We start from the raw sequence: 13,811 nt of genomic DNA on the forward strand, positions 1-13,811 counted from the left end.
ATTGACACTGACTAATTAATATTAAAATCTGTAACATAATGTATTGTTTGGAGTTTAGTCTGTTACTGTTACTGTTTTTTACCATTTCTCTTTGGAGCAACTGTAACCCACATTATTTCCCTAGGGATTAATGAAGTATTCTGATTCTTTCAGGATACCTGCCATTATCCAATGACACATCTGCTTACCTGCATCTTTTGCTCGTTTCTCCTCCTCTTCTTTTCTCTTTTTTCTAAACTGAGCACCTGGCTTTGAACTTTTCTTGTCCATCTTCCATTGATTTTAATTTTGCACTCCAGTATGAACACAAATCCCCCAACTCGAGGATCACCACAACATAACCTAATAGACCTACACCTAGTTCACAGATTCACTTTCTCTAGGGTCATTTCTGGGATTTCACACAAGCCAGGATTCAGATCATGAATACATAATGGGCTTGGATTTACATCATTATGAATGAAATGTGCTCTATCTGGAAGCAGCCGGCCTCCCTCCCCTGTCGACAGGTTGTGTGTGAGATCATCAAACTGTAAATTATAAATTTTAAATTGTTATTGATCCCTTTACCCCGAGTCCTAAAGTGTGTATTTATTTTCTTACTCTTCTTATATTTGTTGTTTGTTTACTTGCACTGCTGTAACTGGAGCCTCGTCGTCTCGTCTCTCTATATACTGGACTGTATGTAGCGGAGATGACAATAAAGTTTACTTTGACTTCAGCAGCGCGCAGGGGCACCGAGGGCTCTCGCGCTCACTTTTCGCGTATAGAATTTCGAAAAAACATCGGTGCAAATTATAAGTCTGTCTCATAAGGTCTCGTGTTTTCGTGTTTGTTGGTTTGTTTTTATTTTGTTTTATTTTTTGAGTTGGTTATTAGATGCTGCTCCAGCCAGCCACAGAATCCCCCGCCACCCTGGTAACTTAATATATATAATATATATATATTAAGTTATATATAAAGGAGGTCACATAGGCCTATAGGCCTATGTGACCTCCGGCACATTTCCAAACTTTCTGTCGCGTTAGTCATTTTTAGATTTTTAGCCTTTTTAGGATTATTTGAACTAGACAGTAGCTGAGTCCACTCTACCCTACTCTGCAGAAGGCTGAGACAGCATGATTAGGCTTAGTCCAGCTTATCTAGCTAATGCTTTCTGTTTGAGTGTGTTTTGCTCGTCAGTGTTCCTTTTTTTTCTTTAGAAACATTGCTTTAAAGGGAAATGCTTTGAATCTGGCCGCCACAGAGTGACTCAGAGAATAGCTCATTCTGGAAGTAAGCACTGGATTAATTTACTCTGTGAGTCATCCAGAAATACCTCGGAATTTTATTGCCAGTCACGATGGTGCTAGCAAGAATAATAGTGTTAACTCTATTATTGCATGTTTAAAAGTTCAAACCCTGTTGAAAATCTGGTCTTTTGTTCTAGTATTTACAATCAATGGGAAGACTTTGCACTCGATCACAATTATCTGCTGCAAGTGTTTTTTGCTTTTGGATTTCTTTGATGTGATCTACTGGAAGAAAAGACTATAATCTGAAGAGGACATGCTGTCCTGGCTCCAAGTTAACATAAATTAGTACGGTAGCCATGGGACCTCCCACAACCACCCAGAATGAGACGAGGGGACGGCGAACATCTATGCCCTGTCAACGGAAATCTGTCATGGTTGTCCATTCCACACCTTCGGGGGACGAGGTTAGGTGCAAGAGTTATTCAATAAATTTAAGACAGTGAGTTTTGTTTTCCAAACTTTTTCCCCCCCAAATGTCTTTGTAAAGTCAAACCTGAAAGTTTTGTGATAAAAAAAATCTTACAAGTTGGTCACACACAGTCTTTTCCAGTCTGCCCTTGTGTGATAATATTATGAATGTGACATTTTTCCGAGCACTTACTCCCAGAACAAAATAGTCTTTGACCAATCAACCGTATTCTTATTTTGACTAAGTCCTGATGTGGCCTTTCCAATGATGTCTCATGTGTTTGGGTGGTCTCTTTTAGCCCCAGTGAGGCAGGGAATCACAAAAATTAGTTAAACTGAAAGTTTTTTCTCAGTTCTCAGGAGACCATATTTACATTATCCCTGTACTTGTGGGCTGTATTACGAAGTACTGATTTAATAGGGTGATTCATATTTTGATTTCCAAAAAAAAGGACACTTGGCCCAGTCATGAAGAACTTTAATAATACTGTTTGCTTAAAGAAAACGTTAACATATTTAAACAATGCCTTCTCTGTGCGGTTAATGAATGGTGAAATAAAAAATGTCATGTAAGCTTTTAGTCAACAAAAGTCACTAAAAGCTAAGTCAACAAGTTCAAAAAAATGTTTGCTCCCCCAAGATTTACCATGTAGCTGCTTTTCCTCCTGTGTTTTTCCCACCATTCAGCCATGACCTAATTTAGCCTCAGTGAAGCTGGAGTCTATCCCAGTGAACTGAAATGACCTTCATGAATTTGCAAGCACACTAAAAATGCACTTTTCTTTCCCCTTCCAGCCAGATACAGACATGATGCTTCCTCTCAGATATCATGCTAGGGACTTTTTCTGACCTTAAAACAGCAAGGCAACGCCACAAAAGCACAACAGACTTTCCTCACCAAAGCAACATTTCTTTGCTTCCCTCTTATACTCATTGTCTTATAGATAGAGAACAAGACCTCTTGCGTCGTTGCTCACTCGGGGAGACCAAGAGTCTTTCACGCTACCCTCGCCATGCCCTCAGCGTGCCTGAAATCGGCTGCATTAGTCCCCTTCATGTCATTACCCACAGTCCGCTCCACAGCACGTCGCTCTCACCGGCAAAAAGCAACATATCCAGCCCTGCTAGAGAGATGGAGAAGCTTGCAAAGGCCAGGAGTAAACTTCTAGAGAGTGAAAGTAACCAAACCCCTACCATCACTCCAGAAACAAGAGAACAACTTCGCTATGTCGCCAAAGATGGAAAGTGCCGAGTCAACCTTTGTCATATTTCAGAAAGGGGCCGTTTCCTGTCTGATATCTTTACTTCTTTTGTGGACCTCCAGTACAGATGGTTCTTATTTGTCTTCATGATGTGCTACATTGTCACCTGGTTTTTCTTTGCTGTGCTCTACTTCTTGAATGCTTTCTTTAGAGGTGACCTAGAAAAGGAGAAGCCACTCACCACCCCTGAAGAAAACCTCATAGACCACGCACCCTGCTATTTGGGTGTAGATGATTTTATCTCTGCTCTTCTTTTCTCAGTGGAGACACAGCGCACCATTGGTTATGTATCAATGGTGTCTCCCAGCACAGTGTCTCCCAGCTGCCACGAGGGTGTGGTGCTGGTCATGACGCAATGCATTGTTGGGTCCATGATAGATGCTCTCATGGTAGGCTGCATGTTTGTTAAAATATCCCGACCCAAGAAGCAAGCGGAGACACTTCTTTTTAGTCGCACTTGTGTCATTGCTAACCGGGATGACCAGCTCTGCTTGATGTTCCGCCTGGGAGACCTCAGAGAAAGTCACATGGTGGACGCAAAGGTTCGTGCAAAGTTAATCAAGTCCCGGCAAACAGCAGAGGGAGAGTTCTTGCCTCTCGAGCAGACAGAGATTAACCTTGGTTATGAAACTGGCTGAGACCGACTTTTCCTGGTGGAGCCTCAAGTCATTCGGCACAATATTGACTGCGACAGTCCGCTGTGGGAGCTGGGTCCAGAGCAACTCAGAAGACAGCAGTTTGAGATCATCGTTATTTTAGAAGGAATTGTTGAGGCCACAGGTGAGTAATTGACATTCAAAAAGAAACTACTCGTACCTCCAAAAGTCTCATTTTAATATAAAACAACTGCAAAAAACTTTACTTTGACTTTGTTTTTGAGAATAAGATGGGTTTTTTTTTGCAAGAATGTCATAGGAGGTGAGAGAAAGCATGTTCAGTGAGAGGAAGCATGGGATTTCCACATAAAAGCTGTGCAAGTACAGAGAAATTATTAAAACTCCATCCAGAGCAACCCTCTCAATCTGAGGCTGCAGTGCTAACCATTTACCCCTGCACTGCCAGTTAGTAGCCTCATTAATAATAGTTTTCAAGAATTAGGAAACTGGGATGCAATATTCTCTCAGTCATTGATTTTTTCCCTTCACTGTAGGGCTACAGAAGAAGGATTTTTTTTTGTGGACCAGACATTTAATGGTTGCCAAAAAAACCACACCTGAAAAAATCTCACCCACCACTTTTTCTGGAAGAGGGCTTGGTAAAATTCTGTAATACTTGAACTTGGCTATAACTAAGGTTTATGCTCATTATTTACAGCTGTTGACTACACCCAACCCCATGGTTCTCATGCAGTCATTACAGTTCAGTTTTACCCTGCTCTTTTGCTGTGTATTCACATACTGTGTGCACTCTTTGACACACAGAAACCTTGGATACCCCTACGATTTTGCAGACACAGCCTAGAATGTTGCTGCAGAAACTTCAGGGGCCCATGTGAGGGTTATTTGCGATAGTGTTCGTTTCCTCCTCCTCTGGAAGTTAAACACTTGCAGATGTTTCTTATTCTTTGTTTACTGTTTCTCCACAAAAATGTCCTTGGTGCTGGCTGCACAGTTGTTATTGAATGTGGATAATCAGGTCAAATAGATAAATGTTATAATGTTTAAAGAACTCTTCATTTGGGTCATGGTTTGCTGTGTATAAATGGTTAAGAGTTAGTAAGTATTAAGAAGGTTTATTTATAGGTTAAAAGGTTTTTAAAAAGCAATTTCCACTGAAACAGCAACAACAAGCTTTCCCTTATTTAATTTCCAGCCTTCTGAGCTGTAAAAGCACACCGAGGTTGAGTGTCACAAAAGATAACAGACTTTGATGAAGCATCTGATGAGTAAACTGTGCAATTCCCTAAAACTATGATTGTTTATCAAGAGCAAGTCTGTCTGCCAAGTTCTAAATCTTGGAATATTTATATTTATGAGAAGGCCAACAAGTCATTCAGTTTCCTGGGTAAATGATGGGAAAACTGTCTTTCCACAATGCAGTCAGAATGTAAATATTTAACAGCTTATTTGGCATCTTTTTGGTATGGAAAGCAGGAAAACAAACCTTGCAGAAGGTTTTTTATAGAAAAAAAAAATCACATATCTACATCTGAGTTTCCTTTCCCATGTAGTGCTCAAGCTCAACTGCATCATTCTGAAACTATTAGAGTGGTGACAATATCTGGTATTGTCACCACAGATGTTTTTTAGGCTTTTTAAAAAACAAAAAACAAAAAAAGTTTTTATTTCTATTGGTTTTTTTGAAACCCTTTTTTTTCTTCTTAATTTTAGACTTTCCGTTGTGGAAAAAAGTGAAAAATAACACACCAAAAACCCAAACTTCTGATACTGCTTTTTTTTGACGTGGTTCCTAAAGATTCTAGATAGTTTTCTTGCAGCAAATTATGACCTTGTGGTTTGTTTCATACATTCTTCAGCAACTGTGAAAAATAAAGTGCCCGCTCTTTTTATATACTAGTCCATAATAAAAATCAATCAATTAAGACGAATAACAACAGACACATATCACATGGTATCATGCTGTGTCATTGTTTATTTAACAAAAACTGAAGCAAAATCTAGAAGCAGTGTGTGAAAAATTGAAGCTAGGACTGCAGGTACGTGTTTAAACACAGCTCTTGCAGAGCTCAAGCACAACATTTCAAACATGTTAAGGTCCAGACAAAATAAGTTGCATAGTGAAGGGCCACTGCAATACTGTGGGTTTTTTTTTTTTCTATTCTGTTTCAGATTTGGCTGCTGGGCTTAACACCCTGATCTTCTTGCATTACCTAATATGGGTAAAGCTTTAGCTGTCAGACAGCTGGTACTATATTTTTCACCCACTACTTCTGCATTTTGGCTCATTTTTTGTCACATAAATAATGACACACTGCAATAAATCATCATATTTTCCTTTATTCTGGAAGGAATAGACCATTTTTCTAATTATAATGTGTCAAACCTTAGACTTGAAAGAAAGTGTGCTTTCTTTTTCACATGACTGTACAGTAGGTATTCAAACCTTTCAGTGATGCTATCTTTACAAGATAGCATCAAGTTCAAATAGAAACTGTTCTTCCGGCTAAAGTGTTTCCAATCTCAGTTTAAAAGAAAATATAATTTCTTATGGTGAAACTCTTTAGGAACAACAAACAAACTAAATAATTTGTACATAGATATTTCTAGTAAAATCAAAACCTTCCTTTTCCCCCCAATACTTTTGCTGTTGGAAATTGTTAATGTCAATGTCAAAATAAAGCTCAAGAATTAAAAAAAAATTATTGCAAAAAAAAAAAAAAAAAAAATCAGTATCACTCATCTAAATTTGGCCAGTTGATACTTTTAATGACAAGTTTCTACTTTCTTATTTTGGTAAGTTCGAATGGATTCAAACACACCAGAGACATCTTGTGGCAAATGATGCGTACTTCAGTTTAAGACGGTGATTTCACTTCACTTCAAAACTAACAGGCACTTCCATGTCATTATTTTAAACACAGGGATGATGTGCCAAGCCAAAACATCCTATATTGAAACAGAGATTGAGTGGGGCGCTCGCTTTGAACCATGCATGACGCTGGAGAAGGGCTCATTCAGAGTGGACCTGCGTCGGTTCCACACCACCTACAAGGTACCACTACCTAACTGCAGTGCCAGCCAGGCACACCAGCTAATGGCTCTGGCTGACTGCAAAGTCCAAAACCACAGAACCAGCCAAAACTGGGAAAGCTGGGCAGAGGGAATGACCGAAGAAGACAAAGACAAGCAACCATCCCATGGAGGATTCACTATTGCTAACATTCAGGAGGAGAGAGCATCAGAAGGCAATGAAAGTGAAGAGGGTACCGAAAAAAGCACGCCATAAGACATTTTAACTTTTTTAAAGCTGAATTGGTCATAAACACTTTCTCAGTATGAAGCTTTTTTTCTTTTTTTTAAAAGATGATACCAGCATTTCACTGTAGAAGAAGGGCAGGTGTAAATATACATAATAAATATTTTGAATTGACTATTTGCTAAACTTTATCCCAAAGTATTGTTGGCACACAGGTCCAGCTTTAAACTATAGCAATACACATAGAATTTTACAGCATAAATGCTTGCAGATTTACTATTCTTAGTAAAGTTGAAGTACCAGCAGATTCTTGATTTTAGTTGTTACCAAAATGTCTTTTTTCCTCGTCTATGGCATGTCCAAAACAAACCTGCGTTTAATCTCATGCAACTAAATAAATAGCAGCACTGTATTTCAGCATTGCAATGTTGTGTTAATCACTCCCTGTGGTTTCGGAGGAAAGGGCAAGAGCAGACCAATGTTCCCTCTAATTTTTCATGTGTCTGAGAGAACACACAAACTCCCTCAGCGGTCCCTTGGACCACTGTGAGCAAAATTAGACGTGTGCACTGTGCAAGTTACATGGTTTATTAAAATTACAGCATTTACATTTATGTTAGACTACTTTTAATTAACTGCTTATGAAAATTTTAAAAAAAAAATCTTGTTCATGACCTTGTTATTGGAAGTAAAAATAACTTGAACTCCAATTTTTTTTAATTTTTAATAAAGCTCTGACTTGTATTATGAGTCTGTGGTCTGGGAGAGAGTCCTGTAACTCTCTGTCTGCAAAATACAGTATATAATGAGCAATGCTGGGCAATTAATTATATAGTTACTTCATCAAAAAAGTAACTGAGTAATTCAAACAAAGTTTTTTGCAGCTGTGTACCTAAAAATGCAGCCAAGGCGTTTTTTAAATAAACATTTCAAACTATTTACAGAACAATCAGATGTTCTGCATCAAATTGACCCTGTGCACGAGAAAATGCTAACTTCCTGGTTTGAGACCGGATGTGGGGTTATACATTTCCGGTAGCTTTACTTTGCGGTCAATCGCTACTGCGAAGATATACTCCAAAATCATGTCCAAAACTCGAAAACGGAAAGATCCACCGAAAACGGTGGGAACACTCACTACTGTTGTGTCATAAAAAATCTAATGATCAATTTTGACGTTTAAAGAGTTTAGATCGATCAGTTGTTTACATCACTCAACACAAGCAGAACTGCATTACTGCATGCAGAAGACACCTCGTCCACATTCAGAAGCACATCTCTGTATAGTGACTGGTCTTATGATTTAAACAGGCAAATGTTCAGCATTCAAACTACAGGTGAAGAATAGTCAAACCAGATGTTTCCTGTTATGTCGATATCAGCTAGTCAAGTACACACCCACACAGCATGTTAACAAACCGTGAAAAAAAGCCACACAAAAAATTAATGACTGCTGGTAACGGTTTCTATACATTAGTATGTACGAAGCGTACGTTGTGACTTACCTTAAAAATTACAGTGGTCCCTCGCTATAACGCGGTTCACCTTTCACCTCGCTGTTTCGCAGATTTTTTAGTGCAAGTTTGCATGTTTTTTTTGTTTTTTTTACGTCACATTGTGTCCTGCGTCCTGATCGCTGCAGACGATCTCCTCCGTGACGTCTCTCCTGTACAGTACAGAATCGCTGCAGCGATCGCTAGCAGTGTGACTCTGAAGTGCAGTACTGTATGTCCACGATGTCCACGAAACGTTTTGCACCGTCAAAAAATAAAATTGGCTACTTGATTTCACCTATCGCTGGTTATTTCTAGAACATAACACCCGCGATAAACGAGGGACAGCTGAGAAATATAACATTTGAATCCATTTTCTCTTTTGCCCTGAGGCGCGGGGAAAAAATATTGACAAGTCGATGAACATCATTTACAGATATATTGGGTAAATGCCCAAGACATCTATAGAAATGTAAATCGCCGCTTGGTGCATTCATTTGCTTAACTTGTTTTGGACCGTAAACAGGGCGCGAATAGGACACCGGAAACAAAGCTCCCCACAGGAGTTTCCGCACTGGAAGTAGCATATGCTAACGTACACATAGTCAATTTGATGCCACACAAATTATTTGTGCCACTCCAAAAAATAATTTCTGTCCACTATGAGATAAAGGAGAACAACAGCCTGATACCTGCAGGCCTGACAACAGGAGATGTATCACTCCTGTAACACCTGTAACATTTAGTCACCTCATTGTTCTGACGCACACAACAAAACTATTGACTACACTACACACTAACTACACAAGATTTGCGCTAAATGTCGCAAATCTCTCACATCTCAAAACACCGCTGTCACTCCTAAAACTTCCCTCTTCCTAAACAACTAAATGGCATGTTGCCATATCATTTCTGATTGGTCGACATGGTACATTTTTCCACCAATACGAAAGGGTGGGGGGTTTTTTTGGTTTGTTTTTGCTCACAGGCAGGGCTGGACGTGGACAAAAAAATCAGCCCGGGCATTTTGACTAGAGACCGGCCCACCAGGTATTATCCGGTTGTTCAGTCTGACGTCACTAGCCGTGTCTGGACCTAAACTCTGCTACAGGTCCATATATCAAACGATCACTATGGCATTACTGAGAGTTGAAAAACTGTCTAAAGTCTTTCATCTTTAATAAAATGATCAGCGTTCTGCTCTACCAGGTGTAACAACTGAGTTTAACATCCAGGCATCCATGAAAACGGAATTTATGACATTTAACGGAGTTAGAAGTTAGCAGGGAGTTAGCTTGCTAGCTTCTATCTAAATACAATATAATATGTCCTGACTGCGGGGTTTTGGAAACAAATTAAAACGTACAGCTCTGTTATCACTTCCAGCATAAATGAAGACAGAAAACTAAACAGCAGTGACGTTTGTAGGGTTACTGAAGTTGGGCTAGCTGGTACATAATGATGTGCTACGTGACCGCTAGCGACACAGCTATGTTAGCATAATATAAACAAGCTAACTTTTTTCCACTCAATAAAAGTTAACGTGAGTGTTCTCTGTGGTCAGGAACAAATGTAATCGCATTGTAAAAGGACCAAACTTCAGCCAGGAGAACAACTGAGATAATCCATCCACAATACGAGGTTAGTCATTCATATACTGCTGCATGGGCTGGGCTGTAGTTACATCCTAAGGTTTTAAAAACTGAGCTTAAATAAATGATTAGCGGTAATAAAAGCCGAGGGAGGTCAACAGTGATCACTGACTGTTTTAGGAGCTTTTTGAGATCAAATAGAAGAAAATACATAACATTGAAAATGTTAACAACACAAAAGCCATATTAAACGCAGACTACTTTAGGCCCGGAAGTAGGATTCGTCGCGTCATCACTGAACAACCGGACAGGAAAAACCATAAAGCCTTTGAATGAAAACAAACGCTGTTGTCACAGTGATGTACACTGTCTTGTTGGTATATGTGTATCAAACTAATAAACTTAAACCTACACCATCCTCCCTATTCTGGTATTCTAAACAGTACTTAGCTGAAACCCAAAGACTGCTTGGTTGAGTTAACCTCCTGAACTATCTACAACATATGGTGGAAACCTGAAATTAAGACAGAGAAGACTAGAGGTGAGACATGATCATTACTGAATATTAAAAATAATAAATGACAGATTTTGTGACATTTTCATAAACTATTTACCACATCAATAAACAGCATGGCAGGACAAAATATTTTTTCTAACATGGGAACCTTTAAAAAGTGAAAGGAGACAGAAAAACAGGTGAGAAAGAATAAAACTTAATTGACTTTTTGATGGCATTTTACACAAAGTACTGGTACAGTATCTAGAAAATGTGGGAAAATACTGGCATCGTGTACAGTATTTTCTCCTGAAGGAATTATGTTGGGACCCTGAAAAAAATTACTATGTACAATAATGGATTTCTATACATTTGACATCAGATGAAAACTTTGTAAGATTCGGATAATTATTTGTTAAAAGCTAGAAATTTGGTGTTATTTGTCTCTCAGAAACAGTTCATAACTTTCCTTCAACTCATTCATGTCACCTAAAGGGTAAACCTGTTTCTCCATCACCTGTTCAGCTCTGATGATTCAGTAAGGATATCTCCTGGTTTCATCTTCATGTTTCCCTCTCACCAGAAAACCAAACCGATATCATGACCAGCAGCTTTACAGCTGTGGCTCCAGCAAACATCAGCTGATCCTAGAAAGTAATATTAAATAAATTCTAACAACAGCGCTTCTGCTGTTTAATGCGACCTCCGCTAGTTTCCTCTTTCTGGCGCAAAGTGGGAGATAAACAAACAAGAGAGACGGGACTTGCGGCAGAAATGCCGATCAGCTGATCATTGATCAGTTTCGTGATTAAAGTAGCAGCATGATAGGGTGGGAGGAGAATGAGAGAAGAAGAGGCAGCTGACAGCATAAAGACGCAGAATAACTCCAGCTTTTTGTCTTTTTTTTTTTTTTTTTTTGTAGCTGAAGTACGGGACAAATCGCGTTTATTTTCAGCTTAATACGAAACGCATAATAGTAACTCTGAACAGGGGCAATTCTAGGATCAGAGCTTTGGGGGTGCTGAGCACCCAGAGAGCTGCCCTGCCAGGCAAGGTAAACTTTACTCGTCATAATGAGACTTCTTCCCCGTCTCTGTCAGTCCCTGCATCCTTAAATGTCTCCAGTTGTCCCGAGTTCCCTCTGACTGTCTCCTTGGTGCATTTAAACCCCTGTTCCTCCCTGTCCTCATCGTCTGTTGTCTTCATCTCCATTATCACTCATCATAATTGTACCCTCTCTGTGCAAGTCTGCAAATTTCTTTATTAAATCATAAGATTCTTAAATTCATCAAGTCTCTCTGTCCCTGGGTCCTCGTCAAAAAACATGACATCACTGTTTTGTACATTTTAACACAATTGAATCCCCACATTTGTGAAAGAAAAGCAAAACACTTTTTTGAAAAGTCTGTAACTCCAAAAATAGATGAGTCCTTGAAATGTACAAAATATTATTACAAAATTAGAAAAATTGAGACACCTTGGCCTCTGGTACAATGTATACAATGTATGAAAAGATCTTTACTGCAGATACTACTATGGCTCTGCAGATTTGTTCTTTTCTTTTATCCTATGTCGCCTCACCTTGAGGTTGGTAAATCTGTCTATCACATTTTGGTGTTCTGTCTGCTCAAGCATTTCTCAACTGACATCACAGCCAGGTGCTGGAGTTTGCTTTGACCCATGGTCCTTCTCAGCCAGGTATGGAGCTAACTCAAGACACTAAAAGACCTTTCACAGCTACAGCTGCTAGCTGGGTTTGTTAGGGCAACCTGAATAACAGTTTTCAGTGTGGGGACGATCTGATTATCCAGAAGATTGTACAATGTAAACATATCTGGGATGGCACCAGCCTCATTCTTGAGCTTCAAAAAGTTTTTGGCAACCGTGACTTCCTCTGACTAAAGCTCAATATGGTAATGCAGTGCCAGGGCTGACAACCCAGTTTGTTTTGCAGATTCTGTACAGCAGCTTTAATATAGGGAGAACACAACTTCCAGATTGTACGAGTAAAATTAGTTTAACAGTTTCTGTTTTGCCTGTTAGTACTCCCTGTCTGTTTTCTTACCTGGTTCTTCCTGATCATGTACTTTCTCCTCATATTCCCCTCTTTCCTCTCTCCCTCTTTGTACTGACATTCATACATAAATAGATTGTATTCAATTAGATTAAAAAAAAATACTATTAAGAGCACTAATAAAAAAGTCCTATCTCAGTGTACTTTCAACCAAAGGGCAAATAACCAAGCCACATGTACATCTAATAAAGGATATAAATATTGAAACACTGATCCAAAATTATCCTTTATTGATGGATCATTTGATCTTACACTTTTACCTGAATGTTGCTCCTTTTTTTGAAAAAAATTCCTTATATCCATTATGAACCTGGCTGTCTCTCTGTACACACACACACACACACACACACACACACACACACACACACACACACACACACACACACACACACACACACACAACAGGAGTTCCCTTTCAGTCGATTCACTCGGTACAACACATAAGTATGGGATATCACGCCCTCGCGTGTCCTGGCTGAAGAAACCTTTATTCACGCCTTTACGGCAGATGACGTGTGATGACACGCGCAAGGCCCCGCCCGCACATATAGCCGCTGCCATCACCGTCATCCCTCAGTTCTTACGCTCTTCACCTCGCTGAGAACACCTCTGCTGAGTTGGGCTAGCTAGCTACTGCTAGTTAGCTCCGTTGTCTGCCAACTTGAACCTAGCTTAACTGCCCCTGTTGGTGTTAGCCTCCACCGCCCAGCTGGTGCGTAGGCTGCCCGCGGAGCGCTATTTTCAAGTTTTTCTTGTGCAGCGTTTCGCTTTGCGTTTTGGGAATGGACTCCAAACCGAAGCGAGCAAAGCAGAAATCTTCTGTTCGCCCCTGTCCTCAGGGATGTGGTTTCTCTTTGCACGACAGCGACCAGCACGATGCCTGCCCTGTCTGCCTGGGGATCGTCCACGCTAGGAGAGCGTTGACGGAGCCCGAAGCTTGTGCGTTTTGTCGCCAGCTCCGACGCTCGACCCTGGAAAGACGGGTGACGTTTGTGGAAAGAGTGCTGGGACGCTCGGCTGTCGCACGGCATGACCCTCTTTTTTCCGAGTCTGGAGCCCCGGCTTCGTCCGAGTCCGAAGACGAAAATTTTCAGGTCGATGTCCCCGCGATTAGCTGGGCTGACCACATGGAATACGTTGACGGGTTAGCCGATGACGGACCGGAACCATGCAGGAGCGCTTCAGTCTGGGTTGAAGCCCGCCAGCGCTCCCCAGGAAGACGATGACGTGCTGGACATCGGCCTGGACATCCATGGTTTGTCGGAGGATGAGCAGGAGAGCTCATTGTCGACCCAATATGCCGCCGCTGCTGCGC

The 13,811-nt window shown here is 40.3% G+C and overlaps 1 protein-coding gene across 1 annotated transcript; it reads left to right on the plus strand.

Annotated features, from left to right (window-relative positions):
• The first annotated feature begins 1,026 nt into the window (after positions 1-1,026).
• On the plus strand, positions 1,027-7,261 carry LOC113031356 (G protein-activated inward rectifier potassium channel 3). The gene is given in 3 exon segments (XM_075410385.1): positions 1,027-1,734; positions 2,499-3,745; positions 6,507-7,261. Coding segments are annotated over 2 exon segments (1,578 nt in total). The 5' UTR covers positions 1,027-1,734; positions 2,499-2,532; the 3' UTR covers positions 6,872-7,261.
• Positions 7,262-13,811: the final 6,550 nt, after the last annotated feature.

This window comes from Astatotilapia calliptera, chromosome 11 (genome assembly GCF_900246225.1).
Source record: "Astatotilapia calliptera chromosome 11, fAstCal1.2, whole genome shotgun sequence".
NCBI classification, from domain to species: domain Eukaryota; kingdom Metazoa; phylum Chordata; class Actinopteri; order Cichliformes; family Cichlidae; genus Astatotilapia; species Astatotilapia calliptera.